General features: G+C 43.3%; 1 protein-coding gene across 2 annotated transcripts in view; it reads left to right on the top strand.

Moving 5' to 3' along the window:
• The window catches only part of MYOCD (myocardin), a 104,239-nt gene extending 96,983 nt beyond the window's left edge, over window positions 1-7,256 (top strand). For both annotated transcript variants that reach the window (XM_021676086.2, XM_064378283.1), the window contains one exon: window positions 803-7,256. In XM_021676086.2, coding sequence (XP_021531761.2) covers window positions 803-1,374 — 572 coding nt within the window. In that variant the 3' untranslated portion in view covers window positions 1,375-7,256. The remainder of the gene's footprint in view (window positions 1-802) is intronic.
• The last annotated feature ends 7,051 nt before the right edge of the window (window positions 7,257-14,307 follow it).

The following is a 14,307-nucleotide window of genomic DNA, read 5'->3' as shown; positions in this document are numbered from 1 at the left end:
TGATAACGGAGTAGAGTCTATGGATTGGTGTGACTGTGAATGGTTGGGAAATTATTGCTATGGGGTGCTTGATAAGTGGCCTGGGGGGATGGGAGAGGATATAGCTTGAAAAGAGAGAGTAGAAAATATAGCTTGAAAGTGAGCTTTCAGCGGGATGCAGTATTTGGAGATGACACGATCCAAGGTGTGTCTGATGGGGTGGGAATGGGAGAATCACTGGAGTTGAGGAGGAAGTCAAGAGCTGAGGGGCCAGCGTGAACACTGTGATTTCCAAGGATGCTCAGGTTACAGAATGAGAAAGGTTGAAGCGGGGAAAAGGCAGTGGACTAGGAAGTAGAGTTTTCAGTGGATGAGGAGGAATGACCAGGAGGCTAGGGGTGAGGTGTTGGTGTCACCCTCAAACCCCGAAACTGCTGAGTTGTCGTCAGAAGGAGGGGGAGTAGCAGTCAGGAAGTGACAATTGCATAGCACCTGATCCCTCATCTTCAGGCCCGCACTGAGGGTGTCAGGATGGACTCAGTATTCTCAAGGGACTACCAGGGGTTAGAGAAGGAGTAAGTACAGGAACCTTCAGAGAAGAGGTTAATAGTCATAGAGTGGAACTCCCAGTAGGAAAGGGTTTGGGGAAAGACCAGAGGGAAAATGAATTGGAGGATGACAGAGCAGCTTAGAGATGAGACTGGGTGGTGAGGGGGATCAGGGAAGTGTGGCGTCTTCTGTATCTAAGTGTAACTCACTCACATTGCATGGCACACTCGATTTGAAGTGATTTTTAACAAGTTGCATCCTGCTTTACCCACAGAAATGCCAGCAGACGCTAGAGAGGATCATTCATGTCTTCAAAAAGTCCCAAAGATACCCAGATCTTCCCGAAGCCCAAGTGCTGTCCTTCCCAAGCCCTCGGCTTCCTTTGAACAAACCTCTTCAGGCAGCCAGATCCCCTATGATCCCTATGCCACCGACAGTGATGAGCATCTTGAAGTCTTATTAAATTCCCAGAGCCCCCTAGGAAAGGTGAGTGATGTTACCCTTCTGAAAATTGGGAGCGAAGAGCCTCGTTTTGACGGGATAATGGATGGATTCTCCGGGAAGGCTGCAGAAGATCTCTTCAATGCACATGAGATCTTGCCAGGACCCCTCTCCCCGATGCAGACACAGTTTTCACCCTCTTCTGTGGACAGCAATGGGCTGCAGTTAAGCTTCACTGAATCTCCGTGGGAAACCATGGAGTGGCTAGACCTCACTCCGCCAAGCTCCACACCTGGCTTTGGCTCCCTCGCTACCAGCAGCCCCAGCATCTTTAATATCGATTTCCTGGATGTCACTGATCTCAATCTGAATTCTTCCATGGACCTTCACTTGCAGCAGTGGTAGAATGCCCGATGCACCAGTGCTATGGAAGACCAATAGGAATTCCAGGGGGGAAAGCACACAACCATACATATGTTACGATCCAAAAATAAAAGAAGAAGGGAATTAAAAAGAAGCAATGGAGACTTCTGTGGCAATCAACAAGAACAAATAGAAGTCATTTTTAAAAATACATATTCTGTAATAGTTACCAACATTCAGTAACTGTGAGTGATTTCAACAATGCATTCAAAAATGTGCTTTCTCAGATTAAGGATGCCAAAAAAAAATATTTCACTGCCTTTTCAAAGACCAGTATATTTTCTAGCCCATAAATTTTCTCAGGCTTTGTTGGGGCGTAAGCTCACGCTGTAAGCTTTTCTCATGAATTCACTAGACCTAATGTGGAAGGAGAATGAAGGCTTTTGGGAGTACAGGGAAGGCAGACCCTCAAAGGTTATGGAAGGCATACCTGCGATGGAAGCTGCTGCCCAGTCTGTCTTTCAAAAGAGAAGCCAGACTCAGCTTTACTTCAAAAGTTCTTGAGACAGAGGGACAAAACCAATCTATTTCCAGAGACACTACATCAACTCAATGTCCCTCTGCCGCAAAACTGCCCCACTGGAGTGGTTCTGAACTTATACCCAGGACTCTGTGTGGTCACTGATAACAGTTAACCTGAACTGAGTCCACAGAATTCCATCCAGAACTTTCTTCTCTTTTAACCAGTGGCCCAATCATTCCCACCATCCTTGTGCTGATAAGTATGTGTCCTATATGAGAACCCTGAAGAATGCAGACCTTCCCCTGAAGGAGATGCCGCAAGCGCCCCAACACAGCCCCCTTTAGTTCCAAAGACTGGAGATGATCAAATGGCAGAAATATATCTCTAGGGACAGGAAAAAAGCTGTACCAGAGAAAATTCAGACAGTACTAGAGAATGACATCATTTCACATACCCTGGGATAAACACCCTGGGTTCCTATAACAGGGCTGTTACTTATGGAAGACCACTTATCCTTTTGCTTTCTTCTTATCAGTTTATCTTTCTCTCACGCCACTTTTCCATCAAGGTACCAATCCTTTCCTGTTCCTCATTTGGCATCTTTCTTTTTCTGCCCCAACATTGGGAGGGAAGGACCTCTCAGTTCTTACAAGCTGCCATAATCCTAAGAAAGCCATTTTTGAAAAAAGTTAACAATCCAGGTTCTCCTGGAGAACTCATTCTCCAAACACACAGTTTGCTGCAAAAAGAAGTTGCAAGAATTTCTTTAGGAAGAAACTGGTGACTTGGTCCATCTGTCACAAAGTTCTTTCTAGTCTCATTTAATTTTCAAGAAATTATTGGTTTGTGTTGCCCTGGGGAAATTGGAAATCATTATATTGTAAAGGTAAATATGGACGATATTTACAGGAGAGAATTTCAGATCTGGGTTTTTGAAAGAAAACAGAATTGCACATTGAACACGATGGAAGGAAAAAGACAGCAGTCCAATGTGCATTCCTCATTACCTCTCATGGCTTTGGCTGGGAGTTGGAAAAAACTAAAATTTCAGGACAGTGTCTGTAAGGCTCACTGTGGCTCCAATTCACAATTTTATATTGTTGCATGCTGTAGAAAGGAGCTATTGCTGTTGTTTTGCTTTTTTATTTAAATCACTAAGGCACTGTTTTTATCTTTTGTAAAAAAAAAAAAATGTTGTTCACTGTGCACTTATAGAAAAAATAATCAAAAATGTTGTGATTTTAGAAGCTCTCTTTTTGATAAACCAAAGATTTAGAAGTCATTCCATTGTTAACTTGTAAAAATGTGTGAACACTGAGTGTTTTTGGTGATTGCTACTCTGAAAGCTGCCAGATCTTATTCTGGGGGTGGGATGGGGGGAAATACACATACACACACAAACACACACGTGTGTATAATAGATATATACATATGTGTATATTATATCGGTGTGTGCATGTATCTTCAAAAGCAGTGTTACAGAGTTCTACACCAAAAGCCTTTAGCCCTTAATCTGCTGTGAATGATACCTGGCCTTTCTCACTATGAATTCCTGATTAATCAACCAGACTACACGTTGCCTCTCTGTGTATGACTAAGGACTCCAAAACAATGACTCACAGCTACTTGCTTATCGTGAACAAGCTCATCTTGGCGATGAATATGAACGTGAAAAGACAGAACGGCTTCACCATTAGTAGCTGGAAACGGTATCACAGTCTCTTATAAAGGAGTATGAAAGGAACATGAAAATCATTTTACATTCCTTCAACTGCATTGTGCTTTAACAGATCCACATGGTAAATTTTTTATTTTGCTCTTATGTCAGTCATCAGAACCAAAAACCTAGAAGAAAAAACTGCCAGTGTTTCCTTTGAAGATGAAGCTATGCGGAAGAAACCTTATTAACACATTCCACACATTTGTTCATTCCTCAAATGTTGATGATGTTTCCTTGGGGTCTTGACAAAGCTTGCTGGTCAGTATACTTTTCAGGTGTCACATTTTGCTGTTTGTATGTTATTTTTCTTGCCCTTCCTTTGGAAAACAAACTCACACTGTGCACCTACTCTGAGACCTGGGACTGAGGGTTAATTATTTTTTTCCTTGGGTATGTCTATCTGAGAGATGAGACCTAGTTAGAAGGCCTCTGTACTTCTCCAGATCATGCCTTTTTCTGGGGATCTTTTAGGCTATGACCCAGGACAGATAGATATGCCTTACAGTAGACAAAAGATAAAATGGTTCTCATATCCTAATGCAAACCAACACAGTTAAAAGAGCAGATTGCATTTTTTAGTAGAGACGGGGTTTCATCGTGTTGGTCAGGCTGGTCTTGAACTTCTGACCTCGTGATCCACCCGCCTCAGCCTCCCAAAGTGCTGGGATTACAGGCATGGTGGGGTGTGCCTGTAATCCCAGCTCTTCAGAAGGCTGAGGCAGGAAAATCGCTTGAACCTGGGAGGCGGAGGTTGCAGTGAGCCGAGATCGTGCCACTGCACTCCAGCCTGGGCGACAGAGTGAGACTCCATCTCGAAAAAAAAAAAAAAGAGCAGATCACTGGATAACTGCTCTCAACTGCCTTCTACAGTCTTCACAAACCACATTCACCCTCTGTCTTCATACCTCAGACATGAAATTTGAGGGAGAAAACTGGAGATAATTGGGAGAAAATTGGTGAAGTTGGCTGCTTCCAGTAGATCAGATAATCCGTGAATTTGTCTCCCACTGAATTCTGTTTTAAATTGTTTTCAACTCTTAGTTGTGTCTTTTGTGATGACAAATCAGGCATGACTAAAAGATTTACAGAGACTTACAAAGATGGTCATGTTCAAGTTCCCTAATGCTCTTAGAACCTGAAGATGACCACATCTAGTTTTCTTAAGACCTCTGAACCCCCATGGTAATGAAGACTTGAAGACATTTGCAGCTATCCCCATTGCTGCTGCAATTTGGTAGATTCATACTTAACTAAAAGAGTCAGAAAATGTATTCGTGCAAACACTTGCAGTAAGCCCTTGTGCTTAATAGTAGTGGCCCTGCTTCCAACAATGTTGTTGAGACAACACAAATTCCATTGTAAGGGAGGAAAGAGAGGGAGGGAGGGAGGAAGGAGGGGGAGGGAGAGAGGAAGGGAAGACAGGAGACGGGAAGGGGGAAGGAGACAAGGAGGGAGAAGGGAAGGAAGGAAAGAAGAGAGGAAAGAAAGGAGGGAAGAAAGAAAGGGCCAAACTTTCTGATCTATGTATAAACTTCTCAATTCAGCTAAGATGTCACATTATGAGAAGTAAGTCAGATTTTTTTTTAAGGAGAAGTCATTCTTAGCATTACAATAACTGTACCAGTAATTGAGGAAGCCAAGACAGCCTTCACTTGAATAATCAAGGGTCTCAGAACTGTCACCCTTTTGCCATTCAAAAACATTCACTTCCAACCTGAAAAAAAGAATCAATAAAACCTATCCCAAGCATTCAAGATAGTCCTTTCCAAATATTATTTATTTTAAAGTCAATCAGCTCTTCTAGAAACAGATTCTGGTCTGGCTAAAAACTCTCACATAAAATGTACTCATCCAGTGGCTAATATTTGATGCCCACCATGGGCAGAGCACACAAATCTTCAGATATCCAATACTGAATTGATTCAGCACGGATTATTTAGATTTGAATGACCCAGGGAGTTGTATTTCCTACATGCAAGAACACTGAGAATCTCCCTGTCCTCAAACTAGAAACTTTTTCACTATGATAAAAAGGGGTTTTCATTTTTCCAAAAGGGAGGCTGGAGTTGAGGATCACTTTTTAGCTGAAAGCTATCTCTCACTCCAAAATTCTTATTTTTTTCTTTGTGGACAAACAGCAGTAGTCTATCCCTTGGAGATTTTTTTAATACCTCCCATCATTTAAAACATCCATAAGAGTTTGAAGATTTGTTTTGATTGCCAGATACAGAAAGCCCCTTGAAAATGAGGAAACGGTGGAGGAAGAATTTTTATGTCCTATCCTTATTTATCATAGCAGCTTTATAGACAAAAGGGACACTTACTGGTGAGCATCTGGCCCTTAAAGTAAAAGCATCTAAGAATATGAAGGCAATTTGATTTCCCCCTTCAGGCCTCAGCTGCCTTCCTCACAGAAGGAGGATCCCAATTGCTGGTACACAGTTCGCTATCAGATATCAGATAGGAGAAAACTTGCAGTGAAAACAGTCTGGGTTCTTGGTTTTCCCATAAATCTAATATAAGCTGGGAGGTTGGTTCAGGGTCGAAATTGCCAATGCCTTATTAGACAGACGATACTGAGAGACATACAGACCCAGGTCCCGGAACAAGACAATCCTATAGTGCCAAGATCTGGTCAGTTGTGTTAACGAGCTGGGTTCGATTCTAGAGAGTCCAGGTTTATAGGGAAACCCTGGCTAAATGGAGACTACCCATGGGGAGATGATTTCAAGACAGGATGAGATCTGGGAAGAACGTCATTATCATCTGCCAGAGAAATTGTCATAGGACTCACTGAATGCAGTAACTAATGTGAGTAAGTTCCCTTTTGATTCTGGGAATCAGCGATTTTCCCTGTGGGTTAAGACCAGCCAACCCCTGAAGTTCTCCTGTGCTTATTGTAACCAACTGTTCCCATCATGAACATTGGAGCATGCATTTCCTAGAAGTGTTTTCCTAGCTCCTGCGTGTTAATGGAAAAAAGGAGTATAATGATGGGGATCCTGGAAGCTATTTTAATGTTTTCCAAAGGAAAGGAACCCACGCTGCTCCCCAGAGTTCCTTTCCAATGGCCCTGCAGTGGGAACGGGGAAAACACATGGCTGGGTGCTTACAATCCTCCCTCAGTGAAGCACAAAGAGACACTCTGTAAAGAAAAAAAGAGCAAGCATAGGTTCTCTGCGGACCCTATGGAGCGCTGTTTTCACGTCGGTCTCCTTGGCTCAATACGCATAATCAGAAAGAAATGTGGGTTACTGGGAAGAGACAAAAAGCAGTGGCTAAAATACCAAAGTTGGCATGTGTTCTTTTTTTAAAAAAAAAAAAAAAGCATATATTTTTAAATAAAATGTTTATTTTAAAAAGAAATGTAAAGCTTTTTTTTTCTGGCTGTGTGATGTATCCAGGCCTTGTGCTATGTGCTATTTATATGTGTTATTTCCTTTTATTCCCACAATGGCCCAGTGAAGTGGTAGCATTATGATCCTCATTTTTGCTAATAAAGAAACCAGGCTCAGAGGCTACCTAAGTGGCCTAAGTTTACATGACTGAGAAATGGCAGAGCCAAGAGTCAGGCTGTGATTTGCTCACCTCCAAAGCCCCTATCTTATGCACTGCACACACTGTCTGAACTGATACTTACTATGGATCATACTAATAAAATCAGAACTTTTGCAAAACAGATTCTCAAGTTATGTATGTGCCCGTTAAAATACACACACGTATGCAACTGAGCCGATTCAATGTTTTCATCAGTTTAGTAACTGAGCAAATTGAATAATAGTGTAGGATAAATTGGATATCAAAAGGCCTATATGTATAGACTCCTTGAATAAGACCCAGTGTTTTTTGTTTGTTTGTTTCTTTGAGATGGAGTCTTGCTCTGTTGCCAGGCTGGAGTGCAGTGGTACAATCTCAGCCCACTGCAACCTCCGCGTCCTGGGTTCAAGCGATTCTTGCCCCTCAGCCTCCCAAGTAGCTGGGACCACAGGTGAGTGTCACCACGCCCAGCTAATTTTTGTATTTTTAGTAGAGTTTTGTATTTTTAGGTTTTACCATGTTGGCCAGGATGGTCTCGATCTCTTGACCTTCTGATCTGCTCGCCTCAGCCTCCCAAAGTGCTGGGATTACAGGCATGAGCCACCGCACCTGGCACAACTTAGTTTTTAATCTGCTTTTTCCTCTTCAATTTATTCCTGCCTATTATTTTATCATTGGTGAACATATAAACCACATAGGGGAAATACCAGACTGTGAAAAGAGTCCTGGAATGGACAAACATCCCAAGCGCTGGTTTAGCCAAGAACTGATCTCCCTATCACAGCTCTCTCTGCCCCTGCATCAGCCTTAATTTCTGGCAAGCTCTCCCATGTGGAGAATCAACAAGGTCATGGGTTGCCAGCAGTCCCACATGTAGCAATTCCAACAACATGAGAGTTTCTCAGTCCTAAGAGTCCTAGCAGAAATCTCAGAGCTTGCTCTCAGTGGTCCCAACAGGTCATGGTCATCCGTGAACCCATCTCTATGGCCATGAGAAGTGGGTATAATTTTTCTCAATGTTACCTATAAAGTATTGGCAAAGGAGAATGAGAGAGAGTGGTTAGAAAACCAGGAGACGATGGTATTCCTATCAACAAGGCTGGAGAAAATTTCAGGAAAGAGAGGGGTCTTTAATTCCTTCTAGTGCTACTATGTTCCACTAAGATAAGAATGAAAAGTATTCATTTGATTTAATAATAAGAAGGTGGTTTGTAATCAAGGTGAGAGCAATTTGGGTGCAGTGGTGAGGCCAGGTGGGTGCAGACTGAAGAATACATTCACAGGGTCTGGATTCCCTGCTCAGATCTGAACCATGCAATGGGATCATTTGAATCTCATGGACTGACAGTAGGGAAGGTGAGCTTTTCTAAAGGAAAGTTGGGGTGCTAGTACCAAAAAGGGGGCTAGGTGCTGAAAAGGCAGAAATAGTATATTTCTATGACATAACTCCTACTTTCAAGAAGTCTGCCATCTAGCGAGGAGACAAGAAAATAGAGAACAATGCATAGTCTGATAATTGCATGCTATGTGCTACCAGCAGGGCATTTAATAAAGTCTTGGGGGTGGAGGTGGAGGAAGGATGGATGGTCAGAAAGAACTCTCCAGAGGAGGAAGCCACTAAGCCAAGACATTAATGACACAGGGAGTTAGACAGGCAAACTGCTAAGGAAAGCAGCACTCCAGGCTGAGAAAATAGCCTGTGCAGAGTCCTGAAGATAAAAGAGAATTGACCATGTCCAGAGGATGTAGAGAGTAGAACAAGGAGGCAGGGATGCTGCTGATACAAGCATAGGAAAGAAAAGAGGGCCAGGGCCATCAGAAGAAAGAACCACAAACAGCGTGGCTTAAGCAACAGAAATGTGCTGCCTCACAATTCTGGAGGCCAGATACTTGGAATCCACCTGTCAGTGGGGTTGGTTCCCTCTGAGGCTGCGAGGGAAGGAGCTGCTCCTGTTCTCTTCTTGGTTTACAGATGACCATGTTCATGTCCACGTGGCATTCTCCCTGTATCTCTGCATCATTTTCCCTCTGTATGTGTCTGTTTCTGTGTCCACATTTCTCTTTCTTTTTTTTTTGAGATGGAGTTTCACTCTTGTTGCCCAGGCTAGAGTGCAATGGTGCGATCTCGGCTCACTGCAACCTCTGCCTCCTGGGTTCAAGCAATTCTCCTGCCTCAGCCTCCCGAGTAGCTGGGACTACAGGGGCGTGCCACCATGCTCAGCTAATTTTTTGTATTTTTAGTAGAGACGGGGTTTCACCATGTTGACCAGGATGGTCTCGATCTCTTGACCTCGTGATCCACCTGCCTCGGCCTCCCAGAGTGCTGGGATTACAGGTGTGAGCCACTGTGCCCAGCCCAAATTTCTCATTTTTGTAAGGGTTCCAGCTGTCTAGGATTAGAGCTCATCCTAATGACCTTGTTTTAATGTGATTACCTCTATAAAGGCCCTAGCTCCAAGTAAGGTCACATTCTGAGGTGCTGAGGGTTAGGACGTCAACGTAGGAATTTTGAGGGAACACAATTCAACCCCTAACAGGAGGCAAGCTTCAGGTCAGACCACAAAGGGCCTCATAAGATATGCTGAGGAGTATAGACTTGTTTTTTTTAAATTTATTTATTTTACTTTAGGTGCATACTATATCTGGCATTTCTCCCCATGTTATCCCTCCCCCACCCTCCCCTCCCTCCCTACCTCCCGCTGTCTCTCCCCTACCTCTGCCTACTGCTCCCAGTGTGTGATGCTCCTCTCTCTGAGTCCACGTGTTCTCGTTGTTCAACACCCACCTATGAGTGAGAACATGCAGTGTTTGATTTTGTGTTCTTGTGTCAGTTTGCTGGAAATGATGTTTTCCAGATTCATCCAAGTCCCTACAAAGGACACAAACTCATTGTTTTTTATGGCTGTGTAGTATTCCATTGTGTATGTGTATCACATTTTCTTCATCCAGTCTATCATTGATGGGCATTTGGGTTGGTTCCAGGTCTTTGCTATTGTACACAGGGCTGCAGTGAACATATGTGTGCCTGTGTCTTTATAGTAGAATGATTTATAGTTCTTTGGGTGTATACCCAGTAATGGGATTGCTGGATCAAATGGAATTTCTATTTCTAGATCCTTGGGAAATCGCCACACTGTCTTCCACAATGGTTAGTTTTAAGCAAGACAATGCTGTGATAACCCTTTCACTTTAGAAAGATGATTCCAGCTACAGGGTGGACTGGAGTGTCAAGGACAAGGAAAGGGCAACATAGTACATTTGCGTGAATTCGTCTGATAAATCGCTGTGCCCTCCTTATTCTACAGACATGAGAAATGATGAGGAACCCAACATATGGAATTTAGGACATAAAGAATGATGGGGTTTAGGAGGCAGGCAAGAGTAAAGGTAGCAACTTTCATGGTAATAACCCAGCCAAAGGGCACATGGTGGTGGAAATGGAGAGATGAAGGCAGGCTCGAAACGTGTTCATAGAATGGAAAATATGCAACCTGATCATTGGATATGGATGGCAAAAAGGAGAGAGGCTCTGGATTTGGCGGAGGAAGAGCTCAGTTCTGAGCATGTGTTAGGGCCATTCACAGAAGTAAAAGACCAGGATGAGGAAGAATTACTTGCTAGGAAAAATAATGAATTTGATCTTTGAGCATTTGGTGTCTGTGGGATACTCAAGCCAAAATCTTCCCTAGAGAGGTCTGGAGCTCAGAGTGCCTTCAATAGAGAGATAGATATAGACAGAGAAGGGATCAGCATCCACATGTTAACTGAGATCATGAGAATAGCTATGACCTATACAATATGTGGAGTAAGAATAGAAGAGGATCCTGAGGAATGCCAACATTTAAAGTATTGGCAAAGGAGAATGAGAGGGAGTGGTTAGAAAACCAGGAGAGGATAGTATTCTTATCACCAAAACTGGAGAAAATTTCAGGAATGGGGGGGTCTTTAATTCCTTCTAATGCTACTATGTTCCACTAAGACAAGGAATGAAAAATGTTCATTTGATTTAATAATAAGAAGGTGATTTATAATCAGGTGAGCAATTTGGGTACAGTGGTGAGGCCAGGTGGGTGCAGACTGAGGAATTAAAAGGAGGTCAGTAAGTGGAGACAGTGAATCTAGGTGTTTCTTCTCAAGAAGTATGGCAATGTAGGAGGAAGACACACAAGGCCATAGCAGACAGTCAGACATTTAAAGGATTGGTTTTCAAGAGGAGAGAGGTATGAGTTGATTTCAAAGCGAATGAGAATTAGGTAGTATAAGATAGAGAAAAGGAGGCAGAGAATGAGATCCAGGTGAGGTTGCCTTTGGGATGTTGAGGCAGGAGAGAAAGAGGAGGGTGGGTGGAGATGCAGGTCTACGTGCAGGTCATACAGGTGCGGTGGGAGGACACTGAGGGCATTTTCAGAGGATACTTGAAACAAGTTGGAGCGATAACTCTCACCTATGGGACAGAAGATGAATGAAGTGGAAGGTTTAATACAAATGGATAATGTCTGAATTAAGAGCTATGGAGACTGATTGGGAGGCATAGAAGAATGCCTGGGAAGAGTTGGAAAACTTGACTGGAGATCATGCCCTCTGCACAATGGTAGGACTTTTCATCAACAACATCAACAGCCCAAAAGTGGAAGCAGAGATGGCAGAGAGGCAGGTTGAGCCTAGTTTAGGGTGCTGCAGAAGTGGGTATGAAAATAGGCAAACAGAATGGGGGGCTCAGGATGTGACTGAAAAGGAAGTAAAATAGTGAACTATGGAATATGCAAAGTAGGATGCTAAGAGTGAAGATCGGAGTCAGAAAGCGGTAGAAGAAAAAAATTAGAAGTGGACTAAGTATTGATGCAATACTACTAATCATGTAATTGTATTGCCATCATCATGATCATAATGTAAACGGGTACTCATGTTCATGGTTCAGTAAGAATGATAAGGACTGAAAAGTGTTCATTTGATTTAATAACAATAAGATTGCAGGCAACCAAGGTGAGAGTAATTTGGGCACAGTCATGAGGCTAGATGGGTGGAGATCTAGGAATGGTTCAAAATGGAAGCCTTAATGCCCACATGTGTAGAGTGACAAGAAGTCCGTGTTATCACACCAAAACCCATAACACACCCAAATGTTCAGGCATGTCCTTGTGTCCAGTAACGGGAATAGGGGTCCGCTGCTCCTGTTTTTTGTAGCAGAACTGGAACAGAAATATATGTTCTTCGAGACTAGAGTACCCTACAATAATCAATCAACTAAGATGGATTGTTTTGAGATGGACCTGGGTGCCTCCTAGCCCCTAGGTGAAGGAATTGGTATCACAGCTGCCAAGAGGGAAATCCAGAGACTTTCCACTTACTCCTGTTACCAGCCTCGGAGGCTCATCAAAAGGTGTGGTGTTACTCCCTTGGTATCATGCTTAGGCAAGACATTCCCATGCTCAAGTACTTGGACTTCCAGTGGGGGCTGGCAGGGAACTAGTTTTTGAATGGCATGACCTCTAGAACAGGGTGTTTAATCCCGTGGTCCTGTTACTCTTTTCCCAAGCCCAGGGCAAGATTTGAGCTCTCTGTGCCTCTGCTGTGTATCAAAATGGTAAAGCTTCACACAGCTACTTCCCCAGGGTCCGGCAAGGACAAGACACACAAGGGTGACCATATAATTTATCAACTAGAGCACAACACTTTTGTTCAGAACAAATGTGAAATCCTAAAGGAGGCCAAGACAATAGGCATATTCTGGACTATCCCAGGCAAAATAAGGAGCATGGTCACCCTAAAAGAGTATAAGCCGTTTGAAGGACCTAGAACCTTCATGCACTTTCATGCGTCATAGTTGTCATAGTTGTTCAGCTGACATGCTGCAGGGGCCAGGCTGCTTGGTCTTATCTCTTACTAGTTGCAAAGTAATTTAATTTAAGTGGCAACCTTGCCCCTTGCTGTCTGACACAAGGTTTGCTTTCTTTTTCTTTTCTTTTTTCTTTTTTTTTTCTTGAGATGGAGTTTCGCTCTTGTGGCCCAGGCTGGAGTGCAATGGCGTGATCTCAGCTTCCTGCAACCTCTGCCTCCTAGGTTCAAGTGATTTTCCTGCCTCAGCCTCCCGAGTGACTGGGATTACAGCCACCCGCCACCATGCCCACCTAATTTTTTAATATTTCTTTTAGCAGAGACTGGGTTTCACCATGTTGGCCAGGCTGGTCTTGAACTCCTGACCTTGGGTGATCCACCTGCCTCAGCCTCCCAAATGCTGGGATTACAGTCGTGAGCCACTGCACCAGACCCAGGTTTTCTTCAGAAGTGAGTTTCCAACCCACTTTTCTCTCCAAGGTCTCTTTAACTTTCCATCTTAAACCAAAGCCTTCACCTCTTGGTCTCTGCCCTCCTCAAAACCTCTGGGATTCAAATACAAACCAATCCAACCTTCTTTAGCACTACCTATGACAAGAGGCACTTGGAGAAGCAGACTATATTAATCTGAAGGGTTGGGATGTCTGTCCCCAGAACTATAAGGGCCTACCTACCTTACCTCTACACAATCAAGAGAGGTCACTAAACTGAGAACTCCCCACAATAATAACAATCTCCTCCAAAACAGAAGGAGTGTCATGAAGGTGTGCCATGAGGGACCCTCTTGCATTAACTAGCATTAATTTAATGTATTTGCCTAGTATGAAATAAGCCAATTCTACATACGCTTTCTCATTTAACTCTCTAAATTCTGAGTTGGATTCTACTATAATCTCCATTTTTAAGACAGGAAAAGTTAAATGGTTTGCCCAAGAGCATACAGTAGATGGTAGAGCCAGGATTTGAACCCTAGTGTGCTTGATTCTGGCACAGGTGCTATGCTGCCTCCCCATGCTCTAGTGCCGTGGTGTGAGGTGATCAAGAATATTTTCAGATCAGGAGGCTGTCTCAGAGGAGCATGTCTGAATTTAAGATTCTGCAGAAGAGGAGCTCCTCATGAAGGCCAAAAGATGCCTTGGGGACATATAACTGAAATGAAGCAGATGTGAAAATCATTGGGATGGACAAGGTAAAAGGGCTGGAAATCCGCACATTGGGTGGCCCAGCCATGTAGACATCAATATAATCCAAAATGACAGCAGGACGTGGAGTGCAATAGTAGGTCAATCCAAGCTTAAAAGTTGTCAATGAGGCCAGTGTGGTGGCTCACACCTGTAATCCCAGCACTTTGGGAGGCCAA

This window comes from Aotus nancymaae, unplaced genomic scaffold (assembly GCF_030222135.1).
Source record: "Aotus nancymaae isolate 86718 unplaced genomic scaffold, 86718_ANA_hifiasm-v0.15.2.pri h1tg000018l, whole genome shotgun sequence".
NCBI classification, from domain to species: domain Eukaryota; kingdom Metazoa; phylum Chordata; class Mammalia; order Primates; family Aotidae; genus Aotus; species Aotus nancymaae.
The sequence above is the reverse complement of the archived record's forward strand: the minus strand, read 5'-3'. Positions and strand labels throughout refer to the sequence as shown.